This window comes from Phalacrocorax carbo, chromosome 2 (assembly GCF_963921805.1).
Source record: "Phalacrocorax carbo chromosome 2, bPhaCar2.1, whole genome shotgun sequence".
NCBI lineage: Eukaryota > Metazoa > Chordata > Aves > Suliformes > Phalacrocoracidae > Phalacrocorax > Phalacrocorax carbo.
In genome coordinates, this window is record NC_087514.1 from 9,419,918 (window position 1) to 9,441,334 (window position 21,417).

The 21,417-nt window shown below is 45.3% G+C and overlaps 1 protein-coding gene across 1 annotated transcript in view; it reads right to left on the bottom strand.

Annotated features, from left to right (window-relative positions):
- TG (thyroglobulin) overlaps positions 1 to 14,047 on the bottom strand; it is a 165,513-nt gene extending 151,466 nt beyond the window's left edge. The window contains exons 1-8 of the mRNA XM_064441731.1: positions 14,032 to 14,047; positions 12,887 to 12,995; positions 11,891 to 11,988; positions 11,255 to 11,458; positions 10,802 to 10,961; positions 6,469 to 6,575; positions 5,236 to 5,379; positions 3,305 to 3,490 (exon numbers count right to left, since the gene is read on the bottom strand). Coding sequence (XP_064297801.1) covers positions 3,305 to 3,490; positions 5,236 to 5,379; positions 6,469 to 6,575; positions 10,802 to 10,961; positions 11,255 to 11,458; positions 11,891 to 11,988; positions 12,887 to 12,995; positions 14,032 to 14,047 — 1,024 coding nt within the window. The remainder of the gene's footprint in view (positions 1 to 3,304; positions 3,491 to 5,235; positions 5,380 to 6,468; positions 6,576 to 10,801; positions 10,962 to 11,254; positions 11,459 to 11,890; positions 11,989 to 12,886; positions 12,996 to 14,031) is intronic.
- Between the last annotated feature and the right edge of the window lie 7,370 nt (positions 14,048 to 21,417).

The following is a 21,417-nucleotide window of genomic DNA, read 5'->3' on the forward strand; positions in this document are numbered from 1 at the left end:
AGTATAGTTTAGCCTGTCTCTAGTTCCTCAACTACACATCACGCACATTGATAAGGAAATTTGAACTGTTGTTGAATATGGTCTATAAATAAATTTCTCCAGTCACAAAGTGAAAGGAAACGTTCCTCCACCACATCTGTGCTCTCTGCTCTGCAGTCTTATTCTGGTTCTATTGTTTCCCAATGTAAATCCTCATTCTTCTTCCTACAACTGAAAGAAAGAATGAAGTCTTTTCCAAACATGTTAACTCTCTGGTAGGATGCCTGCTTCTAATGAAAACCTCTGATGATCCAGGCACAATATGTGGTCCTAAGAAAGAGACATAGACTGCAGAAAAAGAGGAAGTAATTTTAACCAATGCCCACTAATTAGGAATTTACGGAGGCTTTCTTCCTAGATCTTCAGTTTCATAGTGAAGCATTCATTGCAAGAGGTTTGAAACCAAATTGTTAAAAATAGAGTGCTAAGGACCAGATGGCGTTCCCAAATGAGCTCTAGAGGAAAAAAATACAAAGTTTCAACAAAAGTAGTCAAATGTCAGGGTACTGATGGTACCGACAGTGGCCCTGGCCACCCTCATCTTGGGCCACGCTATGTCATAGGTGTGTCTGCATCCAGCCCAGTCTGTACGTTCATACACAGACAGCAATGCCTCCAAGTTACACATCGCTGAAGCAGGACCTCTGAAAATGTCAGCTTAAGGCTCAGAAGACATCAAAAAAGAAAAGATTTGGTAGATATAAAGACACTGAGACCCAAACAGGACGGCTATGGCACTGACTGGATCTCTGGAATACACGCAGCAGCTTGAATCATGTGCCACACAGTTACTGTTCCTTGAAAAGTAGCAGACTTATAGAAAAGGGATGCAAAAATATTTTGAGGACGGAACAGCTTTTCCAGGAGGAGAGACTATTCACCTCGGACAAAAAAAATATGATAAAGGTTTTTAAAAAAACAGGTTTCTCCACATCATTCACAATAGACCATCATTATTCAGTATTTCTCACAGTACAGGTATTAGAATGGTCCAGAAGTGGAGCACATAATTATGATCATGAAATTTATTGCCAGAGGATGCTAGGAATGATAAAAGGTTAAAAAGCAACTAGGGAAATCCCTGGAAGATGTCTCCACAGAGGAGTGCTAAACGCAGTGATCTGGGCTCAGCCTCCAGTCTGGGGGACTCCCTAGCCTGCAGGCAACAGGGAGGATGTATGGAAGCTATATGCATTTCCCATGTTTCTCACACTTTCTTCCTAAGCACCACTGCTGTCCCTGTAGGGGACAGGATAGTGGATAAACACCTTTGGTCTTCTCCAGTATGGCCTCCCTTGGGCCCCCCAACCCCATCCCCATTTATTCCACATTCAGGCAACATGATAAAGCAGTCATAAATCCTGTTAACAGTACAGATAAAGGCTGGAAATCATAAAAGCTACTAAAATAGATTAGCAAGTAGTTTGAGGCTCTGTGATCAGCATCCTTCTCACTCCTCCTTTTGCACCCCTGAGCTGCTTCACAGGTCCTGGTAGGGGCTCAGGGTCCTGCACAGTGGTTCCTTTGGAATGGCTTTTTCTGTAGGATGGGCCCCTTCTGCTTTCAGCTCTGGCTCTTGGTAAGAGGGATGAAGAACATTCCTCTGAGGACCAATAAGTTATTGTAAGCCACAGTCCCGCAAGTATGCTAATACAAAACAAATGTAGGATCATGGTCTTTAAATGCTCTCCCCTCCTACCCACTGTTGAATCAAATCAAAGCAGAGTGAGAAGGAACAAACAGGAAAGCTCTGCTGGGGTGAATTTAGTGTAAAGGTCTGAAAAGGAGCATGACCCTATCTGGACTGCCTGGCCATGCAAGTACCCAACGTGCCACCCACCGTATGTCTGCCTCCTCCAGCACTCACGCTGCTGAGCGTGAGTCAAAGCTATTAAAGAGAAATAAAACAGAGCAGAACAGGAGACACACACACGGCATGTAGCTGTCTGAACACAGACGGCAGCTATATCCTCATGAAATACCTCCTCAGGAGTCAGTCTGCAAAACCTCTGCAGGAATTTTTCCCCGCTTACATTTCCTGAGCCCACCAACAAAAGCTGCAAGCAGCCTCAAGTCATTGCCCCCTGCACCACACCAAAAAAAAAAAATCACGAGGAGGGCTCAGCCGAGTACATTCAGAGACAACAACCAGGCCCAGCACATGGCGAGGCCTCTCAGAGGTTCCTCTGCAATACCCTTGGTGATCAGCCTCGGAGGCACGCTAGCATTGTCGTTTCGCAGTTAGCATGTCTGTGCCCAGAGCACTGAGCGACTGGGAGCTGTGACACCCAGGGCAGGTTCCTCCTTCTCTGTCTGAGTGGTAAGCCTGTGTCTCACAGACAGAGCAACTCCCTTCCCTGAAGGTGGCCCCCGTGTTAAGACCTTGTGCTCCCCCTGCCCTCCAGCGCAGTCCTGACCATTTAGGTAGTGTGCTTCCAAGTGAAGGTTTTTAATTTTCCTCCTCCCCCCCCAGCTCTTTGACGTTTCTGCTGTCATTTCCACTTGGGGCACTGGTTTGATGGCATATTCTTAATGAAGCCTCTCAAAGCCCAAACCCATACACCTTTTCTGAACTTCTTGGGATTTTTTTGATTTGGCAATTTTCATAGCCCAATATGCAGTGGCAGAGATGGGAAAAACATGCTTAGGATTAGAGATGCCTTAGAAATTCCAGAGAATTTCACCAAAGGAAGGAGGTAAAACCCGAAACCACCATCACTGGCTTCCTTATATTATGCCAGATATTCTGACCTAACACCCCAGTCCCTGGAGTCAAGAGACAGATATCACAGATAAAAAAGGAATATCATACTTAGTAATTTATTAGAATGTGGCTTTTAACCACAGGGAGGTTTTTGGATCCCAATTTTAACACTGGATTCTGTCAGAGCTGAGACGGGAAGTGGTCCTTCAGGTTTCTTTCTAAAGACAAATTCCCCACACTGGATACGGAGTGTTTGGAGAAGGAAGCTGGATGGGCCTGGCTTGAATTTGAGGAATACATGGATCTACAAGGCAAGCGTGCTTGTAGCTCCTTTTCTCTTCCTACACCTCCCACAGACCACGGCTGGCCTCTCGCAGACACAGCTGGGGGAAGCACCGAAGGACAACGGCTGGCATTTGCACCACACTTTGACAATTACTATCAAATTGTTGCCTCCAGCTCCCTTTGATTTTTCCAAGGAAAATGAAAGTGATGTGCACAGACTGGAGCAACTAAATGAACAGAAGTACTCTTTTTTCCTTTTCCAAACCTCATACATACCACAGGCTGGAGGCTGTCCTTGTCTCTTTGTGCCCTGGACCTCTTGCCCTTTGGTGTCCACGCACCAGCACTGTCCTCCCCGCTGACACTGCGCTGGCGTGTAGCCCCCGTCAGTATCACAAGACGGCACGTAGGCGTGCTGGTAGCGCAGGGCAGCATACCGCTCAGCCTCACACTTTGAGGGGCCTGGAAGAAAAGGAGTAATGCGTTCAGGAGGGAAAGCTTAAAGTTTCAGAGCCATCTCTGCTTGATCCCACCGTTTGCCTATTTGGGGGGAAAAGAAAAAATAAAGTTTGATTTCCTGACTGTTTTCAGTAAATCTTCAAGCACCAGCCCAAAATGCAAATTCTACATCCTTTTTTCCCCTGGAGAAGTGGCCCCAGGGTTTTCTGCTGTAGGTATCATTTCTGCAAACTAAACGGAAGACAAAACCTCCACACATTTTTCAGCCATAGCCACGGTAGGCAGAGTAGCAGCACCTACTGGGAGCCATGCTGGAGGCTAGATGAGCTCTGGCCCTTTAAACAAATGCCAAGCTGATCAGCAGAGGTAGATGTGTAGCTTAGGGGATGAGATGCAGATAAGCATCAATGTTTCTGGTGAGAACAAGGCATTGCTCCTGCAAAAGGATCTGCACCTGGCTGCGGAGACTTGGTCTAGGACCACCCAATTTCTTTCATTTCCCTCTGCAGGGATCTGAAGACCCTATTCCTGCCAAACTGGCCTTAAAGACAGAGAAGCCAAAACTCCGTAAAGCAAATTTTCTAAGTTATGATCTCTCCAGTACTAGACTCCACCCTTCCAATGGAAATTCTGTTTGTTTATATAAACCTGCAGTCCTGCAGCCTAAACTTTTCTCACCTTCAAGAGCTTTCCAGCCACACTCAGCTATCAGGTTGAGGCAGCAAGAGCATCACATCAGAGCAACCTGTTCATCAAGGAAGTCTGAGAACTTTCTTAATGCGTGTGGCTTCAGGTGGTGGGGTGAGAGCTGGGTAAGTCACCAAAGCAGGGGCTGAGGAACGTGATCACATCTCCATCTTGTGGCTGTTACGGCTTCGTCTTTGCTGACAGCCGCTGCATCCCTAGCTGCAGTCGGAGCTTATTGCACGACACTCTGCACTGGGAGGGGGAAGTTGCTTTCCAGACTCCCCAGAATGATCAGCTTGTCCCAGAAATAGAAAAACCATGTGACTATGTGGCCAGAAGACTTACGTCAGTATCTGCTTAATAACTGCTGATGTAACTCCTTAGCAAGGACAGCGATGTCAGAGGAATTAGGATGGGAGGATGAAGGATCACACCAGAGGGTTCAAACTCCCCCCAGCCAAGGCAATTCACTTGGGCTCTGGTGTAGGAGAGTGAAGGAGGTACCTGACCTCCTGTCCTGCAGAGTTCACTGCCTGTAGGCAGAGAAACCCTCTCCCTATTTTCCTGCCCTGACTGGGGAGGGCATGGATCCAAGGGCAGGTCCAGAAGTTCAGCCTTGCTGGCTGAGGCACTACAAACTCTTGTGTAGCCTCCTGGGGATTGAGTGTGTTGTGGCCAGCGTAAGATCCTTCCTATTTCTGACTGCGCTGCCATAAATTAGTGAGCATTTTCTCAGGGTTTTAATTTAATAAATCGTCAGATCCATCTCCAGAATCTCAAGACAAGAGAGATGGAGTGTTCATGGACTTTCAACTAAGTTGAACTTCGAGTGCGTGGGAAAGCACAGATCAGAGGACAGGTACAATCTGCTGGTAAGAATGTACAATCCAGAGATTAAAAATCAGCTGCAACTCATGGACTTTAATTCTTGCACTGAAGCTGTGATATTATATGCTTTTAGCGCAAGAGACTCCTAGAGCAACTCTCCCCAACAGCAGCTGTCATATATAATCTCCAAAACTGTCACTTTATTTACAGGGCATCACCAGGGCACTACTTACATCTGAACTTGCCAGAGGTAGCTAGCTGGACCCCCAGAAACCGCCTCTGCAGGATCCGATATATGCTGGTCTCCGTGAACATGCGGGCAGGCTCCAGCGCAGAGAAAAGTGTATCGTAAACTTCATCAAGCAGCAGTTCTAAGCCTGGGAAAGAGAGGCTTTAAGCACAGACCCTGGCTTAAAGATTACACCAGAGTAGCAGAATTGGAAGGCTATCAGGAGAAAGAAAACCAGTCCTCTAAACAGGCCAAACGTGAACTTACGCTGCATAACCCTAATGCCCAGTCATTAGCTTTATGTCTTGGTATCTACTTAAACAAGCAGGAGGAACATCCGGTAACTGGCACTGAGCTGTGGTTTCACTAGGTTCAGTCTGCAGCAGATGAATTGATGGAATTTGGGAAACTGATATTATCAAAAAACAACTCCCAATCATTTTGATTTTATACCCAAAAAGACATGCAGTAGTTTCCCTGAGTGCAGGAATTTTTTAAGAACTTCTCACCTTCATGGGAATGAAATGTTGAAGTTCTCATTTATCATCTAAATTTTAAGCTATCATGATTTGCATTTTTTCCCTGTTTTGGGAGGGGTTTGTTTTTTAATTTTTAAACCCACAGTATCTAAGGAAGAGGAGCTGGAAGTCCTTAACCTCCTTATTCCTCCTCCTTGGAAAGAAACCCATTCTTTGATGTGAAGTGTCCTATCAACTATTAACATGCCTAAAAGGTATCCTGAGGCTATGAGAGAAATGGAAGGACCATCTGATGTCCCTGCCCGTGGCAGGGGGGTGGTCTAGATGATCTTTAAAGGTCCTTCTAACCCAAAGCATTCCATGGTTCTCCCTGAGCAAGAAGAAAATAGTACAGTCTCCAGGACTTCTATATTCCCCTGCATTTGCTAATTAGACTTATGGAATATGATGCAGCTTTCAAGTGCAGGCAGAGGTTGCGCATTCAGAAATCTTATTTCAGCATCCCAGAAAGGACAGGATTAGCTCCTGGGCAGCAACCCCGCTTGCTGCCGACTGAAGTGCTGCTCCTAAGGGTGGGATTTCACCAGTGAGCTCCAGTCTTTCCCATAGGCACTACACTGGTCACAGTGGCCTTACCCCTTGTGAGAACAAAACTGAAGTCCCAAAGGAAGCTGAAGACTGAGAGTTGTTATTTGGCCCTTTCCCCTGGGAATTCAAAGCTGCTCAAGTTAAAGGATCCGATGCTGGGTGGTACTTACCAGTGTCTGCTAACTCTCTGCCCAGGCTGTCGGCGCAGTAACAGTACCCAGAGATCTCCGGGAATGTCTCCCGCAAGGAGCTGAACGTTTGGAAAGCCTCCGGGAGCCTGGAAGGAAAAGCAGCCTCCTGTGAAGTGTTTCCCTCCCAGATTTGTACAGCAAGGACGCCTGCACAGCACAAAGCCATTACAAAGCCCTTCGGTCCCCTTGTGGCAACCAGGCTTTGGGCTTTGACATGATCCAAAGCAGTGTTTCAGCAGGATAACAAGTCTGCTAAGTGCCGTTTTTTTAAGCACAATTTTTTAGGCAAACACAGGACAATAAGATCTCCCTTCAGACAGATTTATGACTCTTCCTAAGCAGGTACCCAGCATCTAACATTCATTTTCAATTCTATTCTCATCTTTGAAAGTTTGTCAAAGAGTGTAAAATAGACAGACGTTGGCTTAATGTTATTACAACACCCGTTCATTAGCGCCTTCCACAAATCTGCACAGAATGGCAGAGTGCCTAAACATACAGGTTGCTTCCTCTCCCTACATGCTACATACGCGTTCTGCACTGAATTAAGTACAAAAGCTGATAAAAACCTCACTAATCTTTTTCATTTTGAGAGCATGGCTCAACAGATTAAGGAGAAAGGGTTTTTAGCATATTATAAGTAAGATTGATTCTTATTTCTGGAGATCAAAGAGACACCAGTTTCTGGTATAATATTCTAGGAGTGACAACAACCAGATTCCAGTGAAGCAATGATTTAGGAAGGAAACTTAATAGGGTCAGAGCTGGAAAAAAAACCATAATAAATGTGATCTTAACTGAAAGACACTCTAGGGTTTCTCCAAGCAAACAGAAGATAAGTTTTTCTAGATTCAGGCAATATGGCCAGGAGAACAATTTTGCCAAGTTCCAAAACAACCGTATTATTTTACAGACACATACCCTTACCCTGAAATACGACAAAGGTCTGGTGTCCCAGCTGCATGTGGCTTATTTGGGAAAAATCTAACAACAGGGAAGTGTCATTTTCTGCTCAAGACATTCAGAGAATTACACAAAGTAGGGTTTTTCCAAGGAAGGACAATCAGCAGTAAGGGTAACGGTAGATTAGGCCCTGATTAACTGGGAAAAAGGTTAACATGCCAAAGCACTTTACAGCAACTCTGTGAAATCGGGACCATGACCGGCCTCGATTCCAAAACCACCTTCCTGCAGCCTCAGGGCTGCTCTGCTGGCTCAGAGCCAGTGGTCAGGTGAGAGAAGCGGAGTAATGGCCCTTTGCTGCCTTCAAGAGTCTGCCTGAGAGCTCTGCTGCCTCTTGCCAGGAGAGCTGAAGATGTCACTGCTTCCTCAGCACACCAAAGCACAAGCTGGGCAATGCACGAAGCAACACCAACCCCTGGCAGAGGAAGGGACTGGTAAGCCCAGGGCTGTCCCAGCGTTATCCAGCAGTGCTCCTGTCTCAGAGCTTGCACATCTCCGTGTAGCTCTGCTCCCACATCTTCAAATTAAAAGCCTACTGACTCCCTCCACTTTGGATCGTCAAATCCTGCACTGCTGCTGACACTAACATGCTAAAAGCAATGAAAATGTCATAATTTGGGGCACAAAGGGACTTCTGCCAGCATTAAAACTGTGCAATTTAAGATATAAACAGCTAAATACCATCTTCCGAGGGTCTTCTACATACACATGGATATAAATGGCTTGGGGTATTTCCAGAGCTTTCTGTTCCCCTGAATTATCATGCACTGGCCACTGCCCAATCAGGAAAATGATCTTTTCTTAGGAGAGCAATGCCCCTGTATTCAAAGGCAGTCTTCTGCACTGTTCATGTCCTTGGAGCTCAGCACCTCAGCACCTCAACATCTAGCTGAGTGAAACAGGATGCAATAAAAAAATTCTGCGTGCTGCTGCCTTTCATCCTCAGTGTTAAGAAGTCACATGCATAACTATACTGCTTTTATATGGGGCAGATGTGTAGTCATATCCTGTCATTCTGGTTATTTTTGTTCCAAGATGAGAATAGAGCTAAATAAAGTACAAACGGATATAAATTAGGCCCACACAAACAAGAGGACAGAACTTTTCTCACCTTACTTGGAAAACTCACTTCCTACCACTTCTTTTCTTTTCTCAGCCTCTTTTTAATCACAGCCCTCGAGATGAGCAGTGATAATACAGAGGACCTCATCTATCAGATCCAGTCCAAAACAATGGCTGAAGGATTACATTTAACTTATGGATAAATTTATAGTGCATCCACGTGTTTCAACAAGAATGCCTGCACTCAGAAATATGGGAAAGTAAATACATGGTGAGGTTGTTGACATTTTCATCCAACTGTGAGTCTCTGCTCTTGGCTTCCAGCAAAGATAACTCATTACTGATCTTCAAAAGCAGGCTTGCAAGTAACCCCTTCTAAGTTTCTATGTGCAGCTCAAGTTATAGCTGCCTTCCTCACTGACTATTGAGAAACAGAGGGAGAACACTAAATCTTGGTTTTTTCCATTGCCAACGGAATAATACATAATAGGGCAGAGCCTCCAGTAAGATGGTATAAAGACACCAACAAAAGGTCTTCAGCATGATGAAAATTATAGAAAGAAAGTAAAAACGTCCTCCTTGACTTTTGATTTTTTTATCTTTCTCCCCAGTCTGCTACAGGGCCTTCAATAAGGCTGCCTATCCAAGAAGGACCCGGGCACAGTCTGTATAAAATAAGTAATAGCAGCCAAGTCGCCAGGGTGAGGCAGGAAATTTGGGCTCATCTTTCTTTCCAAAAGTCTTCCTCTTGGGAAAGTCTTAGCTCTAAGCTTCTGAATTTCTCCATTTTTTTTTCTTTTAACATACAGATTTATTCTGGAATATTTGTAAAGAAGTAAAATTTGGAAAGGGAGTTAGTTTGACATGTCTAGATTTTAAAAATCAGCCTGTGGAACCAAAGAAAATTTTCCCATAGGTCCCAGATGAACATAAAATTTGGGCTTAAAGCCCTGTTCTGCTATAGTCCTTTGCTGTGGAACTCATCCCTTCAACTCTGTATTCTGGCCTCCTGTTTATGGGACAGGATAATGACATTTCAGGCAGGAATAGTGTGAAAATAAATATATTAATGACCTGAGATACTCAGAGGCAATGGTAATAGGTTAAGTCAATGCCATAATTACAAAGGTAGGCAGCTGGGAGTGAAGTGATCCTGCTGTGATTAATTGCATGACACAGACACAAGAAAAGACCAATCTTACAGGACTTTGCAGACAAATCTCCCAATGGGAGAAAAAAAATGTTAATTTAAAGCATTGCTTTCTCCTCTGTAATTGCTCTTTTAGAATATCCACACTCCACAGACCAACAAACAAACCAGCCAGATTACTTTGCTGTTGCCAAAATAACCGCTTCTGAAGCTCTGACAAATTTGTACTGTGCATTTGGGCCTGCCTTTCAGTTTCTCTTAAATTAAAAAAGAAAACCCTCAAAACAGCAAAATTGACATTTACAGTAAAATGCCTTTGAACTACAGAGCCAAGTCAGAATGAGACATTACATTTACTCCACTGCCCTCCTCCGGAGGAATGTGTTGGCTGAGATACCCAGATAACGGCACTTCGCAAGAGACTAAAAGGTCTCTCCGGAGTGTCTGAACATCCGCACTGAAGTGAACTCCTCTCCCTGTGGTTCCCCTTGTTCATCCCTTATTTCTCCACCTGAGCGTTAACTCCCAGCTCCCCCACAGGACAAGGGCTTCTTGCTCCCACAGACAAGCATTTGATCCAGCGTTTTGAAGCCTTCCCCAGCTCACTCCAACCACCCAAAGCCAGTCCTATGCCAGCATGTGCATTCATCACTTGCTTGTTCCTGGCACTGCCTAAATGGACGAGAGTTTCCCACCATCAAGTGGAACTTGCTCTTTGCATGTTGCCACTTGTCTATCTGTCCATCTGTTTTCATCTTCCCTTTGGAATCATATTGCCTACCTCATACATACATTTGAAATCCCCTCTTCCTTCCCCATTTATCTCATTTGCTGTTGTGCGTCTGCCTGAAAGGTAGCTCTGGCTACTTTTCCAAAAACAGATTTCAGTGTGGTATCCACAGCTGCAGAGGATACACTGATTAGAGTGCAGGGTTGGAATACCAGGCTTTCCTAAATGAGAAAATTTAACTCAGAAGAAAAGTTTTTTTACTTTACTTGGTCCATTCGCTAACAGAAAATAACATCATATGGGGTCACAGAAGATGACCTTCGTGTGGGAAAAAAAAAATGCAGGAAGATACTGACTCGAAGAGGTGTGCAGGATTGGCTCCCTGTTTCATAAGCCTACACTCTTACCTGTTATAACTACGAATAAGATCAAAAACCATCATGTCTGTAGTGTTGACAAACTTGCACTGGACAGGCAGAAACTCTCCATCTGCTGAGCACTGCGGTGGGCTTTTCTCCCCAAAGCCATGAAGAATGCGACGGTCTCGGATCTCACAGTTCCCCGGACCTGATGGGGAAAAAAAAGTAATGTTTACTGGCTTTTTAACTTTCCACAAAGAGCTGAGTAGCCATGCCATGGATTGGAAGGGGTTTAGATTCATTACATTGAATATGGACACCTAGGTGCCTCATGTCCTCTTTACAACCAAAGGAAACAGAGACTTAAATTCCTCAGTTAAGCACCTACACTTCTGTAGGGTAACTGTAGGCTCCAGTGTCCAAGCTCCTGATCTACTACCTTTCATTCACACCAAACCTTCCCACTCTACAAACCCCACTCTTTTGCTGAATATTACTTACACCGCGTTGGCTTTCCTCTCTGCCTGGTACCATAAATCTCCATGCCTTCTGGATCTACACACCAGCACTGACCCAGCTCCGTGTCGCACTGCACCGCATCAAACGCCCCTGAATCCAGGCACTGAGGGATGTAGGAGATGCTGCTGCTGTTGATGTATCGACTCACCAAGATCCTCTGCTTTTGCAGCTGGCAAAAGGATAAGCCTGTAGTACCAGAGAGGGCACCGTTAGAGGAAGGTACTTGTTGGGCACTGAATTGCTTATTAAGACACCATCTGAGTTTTCTCAGAGCTGCAAGTTCTGATTCTGCCGCGCAGGTGGCATGAGGACATTGGTGGACTTGAGGTCATGGAAAATGGTATACAGAGACCCACCACAAAAGCCAGTACACTAAGTTGGCCCTGTATTCATTATTTACATTACTGTGACCTTCATGAATACAGCCCATCCAAGTATATCAGATTCCCATGATCAGCTCCAAAGAAACTCCAAAACTTCCAATAGAAAACCCTAGCAAATTACAACAAACTAGGGCCCATCAAAGTCTGGGACTAACCTATTGATGTCAGCTAGTTTAAATGCAGATTGAAATGTCTCTTTACCCAATCTGAACAAAAATAGAAACTCGTGACTTACAAGATATGGGATATCCATTCTGTTTGCTGCCAGGTACTTCTATGCCATTCTCATCCACACACCAACAGGAAAGACCATTCCTACTGCACTGAACTGTCCTGAAGGAGATCGCAAGTAACATATTTTACTTTGTTAGTGGCAGAGTCCTCAGTCAGTATGGGACATAAACAAAGACATCAAGCCAAACAACATCAGGTACTTTAACGCTGCAAATACTGGAGTCAGAAAGGGCTGTGTTTCTGGTGACTCTAAGTCTATCTGATGGAAGATCTTAATTCTAGTAACTCTCTGAAGTCTTCAGGAATTGCAGGTAAGTGACTTGAAGTCAATCAGGAAGCAAATACTAAGAATCCTGATTCTTAGTATTTGAGAATTACCATACATTTTGAGATATCTTTTAAGTCAAATCTAGCATGGTGTAGGTCCCCCACACTAGGAAACAACAGCAAGATAATAGCAGAGAACATTACAATTTGCAGTCCCCCTTAGCCTCAGCTTTAACTCATTAACTTCTTGCATCTTCAAGCAACATGCTGCTCTCCAGACCACTGTTTGCCATGTACTTTAGTTCCTTTACTGCCTTTCAAAGGAAATCCAACTGTGCCACTTACTGCAGGGTGGATAACTTCTCCAGGTCAACTCGGTCCAGCTGTGCCAGCCGGCACACTGATCACAGACCATACGCCCATGAGCATGCATAGGAAGACAGCAGCTGCATATACAACTACATTCACCAGGTACTTAATATGCAAATAATGCTGCCAAGATTAGCCTATTAATATTAGATTGACCTCTTAACCCAGAGATTATTTCCAGCAATATGGAGTTTATTCAGGAGAGGCTGGATCTGCACCATGGCTCAGTGCAGTCCAGTCTCCTGCACCCCTTGCCCTCCAGTCCTCCGATACGGAGGCTCTTCAAAACTGAAGCTAAAGCTTTCATTAGTAATGAAAAGTCATGTCACATAACAGCAGAATAATAGCAGGGATGAGTTACCTGAATTGACCATCTTCTGAGCACTGAGGAACATAGGTTTCTCCTCCTGAAAAAGCCTTTTCCCTCTGAAGTTCGCATGGACGTAGCGGCTGGGAATCTGTCTGGTACTCTGAAAGCACCAAGAAGGTACATATGTAAGGGTGGTTTCACCACAAGCCTGCTCTTATCAAAACCCAAGGTATAACCCTGGAGCCAATACTGCATGGTGAAAGCCCCAGCTTCATGGGTCCTCCCTGGTTGTTTCCCCATTGCTCCTTGCGTGCGTTTCTCAATGGGACAGCACAGGGAAGTAGTGAACAAACTCACTGGGCTGCCAGCTGCAGGATAAGCACATGACTGAGGTGCTCATGAACCCCTTTCCCAGGCCTGCATTTGATTAGCTTCAGCTCTGTTTGTACTGGCAGAACCATCATTTTCTGGTACCTGACGCAGTCTATGTACTCGCAGTTAGCTGTGGCTATCACCACAAAACAGCCCTTTGCCATAACTACACACATCACTATTAATGTTTCTGAGTATTTGTTCCTTATTGAAGCTAAGTCCCTCACTATTCCACCAAAAGGAGAGATATTTCTTAATCTTGTGAAAGACCTAAGGAAGAATCTAGCAGTTAGGATCAGACTAATTCATATCAGGAGCACTTCTCAATTTTCACCAGAGCAAGCGATCAACTAGTGAAGCCACCTAGCAAGAAAACAGCCGACTCTTCAGTTCTTAGTGCATTCAAAACCACATTTGGGTGCTTTTTTATGAGAATGATGAAATTCAGTAGGAACAGATTAGTTGATCTGACACTTTCCCCATCCTCAAAATTCAAGGAATGTCATACTGTTAATTCTCTTGACTAGTTCTATAAAAATACAGCAAACAAATAGAACTACAGCTACAGTGTTTTAGACTAAACGTTCCCTTAATCCAGTATTTGGTCTGAGTGTGACCACACAGAGTAGTGCAAATACATCATAAGTATTCTGAATACTTTTCAGCCTCCAATAATTTGCAGTTCAGGGACTTCTTTAGCCACAGATGTGTTTTGAGCACCTAAGATCTCTCAGTCACTTCTGTTTCTGCAAGTTTTTACTGAGTCCTCTTAAGCCCATGTGAAAATTTTCCCAAGACTGTAAAGGGATTTGAGGTTTGCTCACCTTCAGACATCCACATGTAGGCAAACCTCACAATTTTTGTCTCAAATGTGACTCTGAGCCAGTTGCTCTGGGATGTGTGTACAGTGGTAGGAAGGGTCTACTAAGATATCTAGGAGATTAATTGAGTCATTCAAACTACTTGTTGTGCAGGACTATCAAACTCAGACCAAAGACCTGTGGTCGGCACCCGGACTATCTAGTATCTTCAGGTTCAGGCTTAAATTAGATGATGGCACGTACAAGTAGAAGATATAACCTTACGACCTTCACATCCCTGCAGCACCACCTTTTCTTATCCAAACTCCTTCTCTAGCCCAGCCTGTTCTTCCAGAAAACTTTGTTTTTCCACCCAAAATCCTGGTGTACTGAACTCAGATAACCCCGACCTTTTAAAGATCCTCAGAGCTTGGTATTTAGCCTGGAGCCCAAACTCAGTTTGCACAGCACACAGTAATGAGCTAAATTTGCAGTGTGCAAGATTCAAGATGTTCATCAGAGCAATACACAGAGCAGCACAAAGATCACGGGAGCATGTTCACTACTGGACAGAGGCAAAGGAAAAGAACAAGCATACTTACCAAATATATTCGCTGCTGCTATGCTAATAAAGCAGCAAAGAAGGGTGCAAAGTGGGATGGAGCCCACCTTGCGATGGCAGAGCTCCATCCCTTTTGTCAGCGAGGCAGCCTTGCACACCCATGTACCCTTCACCTGCCTTTTTATAGCAACCATCGTGCGGGTAGGTTCACTTACGTGCCGGTAGACTGGCCATGAAATTGACCAAGTGACGCATACGATGCCTCTGAGAAAACCACAGGAGGCCCGTTCAGCTGGAACTGCCCTTGTGGTTCTCCTCAGCCGGTTCTCGTCCCCGCTCCAGCGAGCAGTGCTGAGCCTGGTCATCAGACAGGAGAGAACAAGCAGCAGCAGGCACAGGGGTGGCAGCGGGGACTTAGTTAAATCAGGGTGCAAACTGAGCACATTGACATGACCCCAGCCAGAGCTCTGGCTCTCACCTGCACTGCGGTGCAGCCAGACTTTGTGCTCTGTATCAGAAGTACGGTTTTTTGTGTTCGTAGAGAGCCTAGCCTGCTGAGGGGCAGGCAAGACTCAGGCCTCCAAACGCTGCAGTACTAGGTGTAAATACAATTCATAATGTGGTTATTTATTAAGTGAGAAACAGGATGGATGCAGCTCCACTGACTATGAAGTCAGAGAGAGTCAGAGTCAATTGCATTCAACCTTTTGCGTTTACTCCCACTTGCACCGTGCCCTTTAATACCGCCAAGTATCTGACAGGAACCAGCTTCACCACTTGGGCTTCATCCTCCAGGTGTGAGATCAGTATAACCATTAAGCATGTTAGGTCAAGCTTTTTGGCACTAATTACATGGAAGATCCTCAACCTAAAACATATCAGAAATATTATTTCCTTAGTTCCAGAGTATCATTCCTTACTTATCCACCTCTTACTATTGTAAGTTCACATTTACTTGCACTAGGAATTATGAGAACTCACCCTCCCTTGTGCAAAGGTGGTTGGACGAATGGGCCCAGAATAATTAGCTAAATAATAACAGAAGCACGGTGAGGCATGCACAATCCAGAAGGTTCCTGCAGATCATCGAGGATAAGTTTTTGATGCAGGCGGCGGAGGAACCAATGAGGCGAGATGTGTTGCTCGACCTTATAGTAATGAACAAGGAAGGGCTGGTTGAGGATGTGAGGGTTGGGGGTAGCCTTGGCCACAGTGACCATGAGATGGTGGAGTTCAGGATCCTGCACGGTAGAATCAGAGCAACAAGTAGGGTTACAACCCTGGACTTCAAGAAAGCCAAATTTGGCCTCTTCAAAGACCTGCTAGGAGGAATCCCACGGGCTAGGGCTCTGGAAGGCAGGGCGGTCCAGGAGAGCTGGACAGTATTCAAGGACCACTTCCTCTGAGCTCAAGATCGGTGCATCCCCACGAGGAAGAAGTCAAGCAGAGGAGCCAGGAGACCTGCATGGATGAGCAAAGAGCTTCTAGGGAAACTCAAATGGAAGAGGGAGGTTCACAGTATGTGGAAAAGAGGACTGGCCACTTGGGAGGAATATAGGAATGTTGTCAGGGTGTGCAGAGATGCGACAAGGAATGCCAAGGCCCACCTGGAATTAAATCTGGCAAGGGATGTCAAAGATAACAAGAAGGGCTTCTTTAAATACATCAGCAGTAAAAGCAAGACTGGGGATACAGTGGGCCCATAGCTGAACGAGGAAGGGGCCCTGGCGATGCAGGATGCAGAGAAGGCAGAGTTACTGAGTGCTGCCTTTGCGTCGGTCTTTACTGCCAAGGCTGGCCCTCAGACATCTCAGCCCCCAGAGGAGACAGGAGAAATCTGGAGAAAGGAAGAGTTCCCCTGGGTTGAGGAGGATTGGGTCAGAGATCATTTCGGTAAACTGGATCCTCAGAAATCCATGGGCCTCGATGGGATGCTAACAGAGCTCACAGATGTTCTGAGCCAATCACCATCATCTTTGAAAGGTCGTGGAGGACAGAAGAGGTGCTCAAGGACTGGAGGAAAGCAAATATTACTCCAGTCTTCAACAATGGCAAGGAGGACCTGGGAACCTCTAGGCCAGCCAACCTCATCTCCATCCCTGGAAAGGTGATGGAGTAGTTAATCCTGGAGGTCATCTCCAGGCATGTAGAGGACAAGAAAGTTATCAGAAACAGTCAACATGGATTCACCAAGGGGAGATCATGCTTGACCAACCCGATAGCCTTCTATGATGGCATGACTGGCTCAGTTGAGGAAGGGAGAGCAGTGGATGTTGTCTGTCTTGACTTCAGTAAGGCATTCGACACTGTCTCCCACGGCATCCTCACAGGCAAGCTAAGGAAGTGTGGGTTGGATGAGAGGACAGTGAGGTGGACAGAGAACTGGCTCAACAACAGAGCTCAGAGGGTCGTGATCAATGGGGCAGAGTCTGGATGGAGGCCTGTCACTAGTGGTGTTCCCCAGGGGTCTGTGCTGGGTCCAGCCCTGTTCAACATATTCATTGACGACCTGGATGAAGGGATAGAGTGTAACCTCAGCAGGTTTGCTGATGATCCCAAGCTGGGAGAAGTGGCTGATACACCAGCAGGCTGTGCTGCCATCCAGCGAGACCTGGACAGGCTGGAGAGCTGGGCCGAGGGGAACCTCATGAAATTCAACAAGAACAAGTGCAAGGTCCTGCCCCTGGGGAGGAACAACCCCAGGCACCAGTACAGGCTGGGGGCTGACCTGCTGGAGAGCGGCTCTGTTGAGAAGGACCTGGGAGTGCTGGTGGGCAGCGAGGTGATCCTGAGCCAGCAATGTGCCCTTGTGGGCAAGAAGGCCAATGGTATCCTGGGCTGCATTAAAAGGAGTGTGGCCAGCAGATCGAGGGAGGTTATCCTCCCCCTCTGCTCTGCCCTAGTGAGACCACCTTTGGAGTGCTGTGTCCAGTTCTGGGCCCCCTAGTTTAAGAAGGATGTGGAACTGCTTGAGCAAGTCCAGCGGAGAGCTACGAAGATGATCAGGGGACTGGAGCATCTCCCTTATGAGGAAAGGCTGAGAGACCTGGGTTTGTTCAGCCTGGAGAAGAGAAGACTGAGGGGGGATTTCATCAATACCTATAAATATCTGAAGGGTGGGTGTCAGGATGATGGGACTGGGCTCTTTTCAATAGTGCCCAGTGACAGGCCAAGGGGCAATGGGCACAAGTTGGAACATAAGAAGTTCCACCTCAATATGAGAAAAAAAGGTCTTCCCTGTGCGGGTGCCAGAGCAGGGGCACAGGCTGCCCAGGGAGGCTGTGGAGTCCCTTCCCTGGAGACATTCACACCCCGCCTGGATGCGTTCCTGTGCCCCTGCTCTGGGTGTGCCTGCTCAAGCAGGGGGTTGGACAAGATGATCTCTAGAGGTCCCTTCCAACCCCCGCCATTCTGTGATTCTGTGTTTGAGGCAGGACTGCAGCTGATTTCAAGAAAAAGTGACAGCAGCACTCTTGTTTATGATTCATGGGTATTAGACAGTCCAGAAAAAAGCTCTACTGATACTCTCTTACAGACCAAGACTGTGCTAACAGTGATCCAAGCACCCTTTGTGTGGGCTGCTACTGTGTTTGATACACATGGTAAATGTGATCTCAAACAGCAGCACAAACTTGCTTTTTAAAATGAGTTGGACTATATCTGGATTTTACTTCCAAGGAACCTACTTTGGAGTTCAGGAAATTCAGTAGTCCACAGAAAGATGAAGCTGGGAAAAGATGAAGAACATGCCCAGTGTTGGTGACAGACCAAAAAGGGCAACCTTCACAGGCATAAAGAAGAAAAAACCCTGTAACAGCCCTGTTTAAGCAGGCACAGAAAGAAAACGAATTTCTGGATTAGCATAGCATTTGTAGGGAAACATACATGCAGAGCAAACAAATCCGACTAAACGGAGAATAGCCAGCATTAGCGCTAGGGTGGCTGAATCAGGAAAGATGAAAAGTTTGACCGTGACATATATTTCTGACTCGGTATAATTCACAAGTCTCAGGTTTGTGTCTGACCCCCAGTGCAGCGTGGCAGTTACAGGAGAGCAACAAGAGCCAGCCCAGCCCAGCGCCGGGGCTCTGCAGGGGCAGCAGGGTCTGCGCTTACAGGCACAATGATGTTTCCAAGCCACAGAAACACATCCAGAGTGTGAGTATGGTAGTGATTTAGTCCAATTTTCTAAAGCTAGTAAAAAATTGTCATTCAGGTTCCTTGCACAGCAAATGGGGAGAGAAGCAAGGCCATTAAAGCAGCCATCCACTTTCCTTTTTTATACTTTGCTACTAAAAGTCAGTAGTAGCTCATAACAGATTAAGGCAGTCAGGAAACCAAGGAGGTGTCGAAGGGCTATTACTAATAGAAGGAAGCACAAACCTGCAATATCTACATAATGTCGACTCCCAAGATTACTTCTATTTCCTTCAGAAACACTCAGAAAACAACCTCTGAACTATGCAAGTGGGAAGAACAGCCAAGTCTTAAAAGCCTCTTAAAACATAACAAAACAAAGTGAGAGCAGTCTTGACAATTGGCATCACTTAAACTGCTTCTAGATGTGCGTCAGACCAAGATGGGCATGTCAGTACATGCAAGTTCAATGGGATGCAATAGCCCGTGGATTTTAAATAAAAAAGTTTACAGAGCAATGTGCACAATCCACGTTCTTCAGAGAAAAAAAGAAAGGCACTCGTCATCTATGGCTGGTCAGATTCAAATCAAGAAATGCCTCACTGCCTAACCTGCCGTCAAGGGGCAACTGAATTGACCTCTATTTTTAGCACCTGAGAAAAGATGGAATAATATCTTAAATTAGCCCATCAATGAAGGGGAGAAAAGCAGTAAGCGGAAAAGTTGCCTGGGGCCAACATGGCCTTAAAACTAACATGTCTTCAAAATCATTGCTCTAGTGCTGGAAATGAGGGTTTCCTTTGTTGTACTAAAAGCTACTCATTCTAGACTGTAATTGTTGGGGGAAAGAAAAATGTCAGTGTGATAAAACATTGAAACCACAAACCTCAAGGGACAGGCAGACCATTTACTCATTGTTGCAGTTTTGTGTATGCTTTCTTAGCAGAAAAGACTGTTAGTGCAACTCCAATTTTTACGTACAAAGAAGCCCAAGGGTAAATAATGCCTGTATATGAATACATGAACGTCTATACCCACTGAAAAGTTGCTCTCACCCAAATTAAACTCGAATCTGAGAAGTTAACCTTAGTTAAAGAAATTAATTCAAGGGAGCCTCCTGAATGAGGCAGCAAATTGGAAGCAAAAAACTTCTAAGAACTGAAAACGTTGTCAAATTATGTCAATAACAATTAATTTATTTTTAAATAATAAACTGCTTTTGTGTATTAAATAGATCACCAATATTGGACAACCCTCTCCCACCTTAAGAAAACTATGTAAAATCATAGGCTCACCCCATTTGTTAGCAACTTACTACGCTTACAGGTAGAGGAGAACTGTTTTACATGCGGTACGTTTCTTCCCAAGCACGAGACGTTCATCTCCATCTTCCTCACAGGATTTTGGCACAGATCACAAACACAAGACCTTGTGAAGTGCTTACCATCTCTATTATCTCTGATTAAGTTTTAAAATCCTCTCATGATGTGAAATTAGAAGATGACAAGGAAATAAAGCATAGCCCCACCAGGCAATAAAAGTTTCAGTCACTTCATACGTGACCCGTTCTTCAGATTGAAAGAAGGATGGGGCAGTTCCCTAACGCCTACACTACAGTTGGATGGAGCAGAAGAGCGGGCAGAGGACTTCTCTATTTTTTATGTTACAATTTACCAGCTGGCAAAGCGCTTTTGGTGACAGAAGAACCTAAACTAGCCCACGTAAGAACATTTTAATTTCTTTGCCCCTGCAGAAATTAACCATTCCTACGACAGGTAAAATGGCTTTTTTCTTACTTATCCATTGGAGAGAACGCGGTTTTCCTCCAATAGTACCACAGTGATCCCAGGTAGAAAAATATATACTTTATTCTCACGACATCCGGGGTGCAGACTGTGTTGAACGCCCAAGCAGAAGTCAGTTCGGCAACCCGCAGTGGCGCGACGGACAGATCTGCACGCTGAATCGATTCAACGCTTGACAGAAGCAAGCTAACGCAGAGCGAAAGGCACCGCCAGTCTCACACGGAGAGCAACAGGGGGCTGAGCTTCTGCTCTTGGTAGGACAAAATGACTTTTGGTCGTTTTGATAAGGCCATACTCGACCTTCTCCGAACTGAAAGCCACAGCGTACAGCCGATGGAGTCAGAAAGCAAGTTTAAGAACAAACGCAACCCCTTCTGCCACAAAACAAAGCAGTGGGATTCAGCAGCCAGCGGAGGCTGCGGAGAGCGATGAATGAGAAAAGGTGGATTAAACTCATGGAGCACAGACCTGTCAGTGACTGATAAAACTGAGCGTTTAATAAAAATTTTGGCAGAAGTGAAAGATACATTAAGGGAAAGACCAGCATGTACAGATCTTTTATAGTCAGTATGTTTCTACAGATGCTGGCACTATTTCTGCTGAAGACAAGACACTGGACTGGCTACAAGTTTGGTCTGACTCAGGAAACCTCTTCTTAAATAAGTCTGCTAATAAGAAACAGGGTTTCAGTGTATTACTCCGAGATCTGAATTTGGCCTTTTATGTTGGGGAAAAAAAAAAAAAAAAGGACTGCCTTGAGACTGTGCCTTCAGTAATAATTAAAGTAACTAATATATTTAATATCAGGCCTATTTTCGCTGTGAAGAAGAGAAACATTTCTGTGTGTTACTAACCCATTTAGATTTGGCCTGATTGCATTCACCTGCCACTTACCATTTGTGCCCT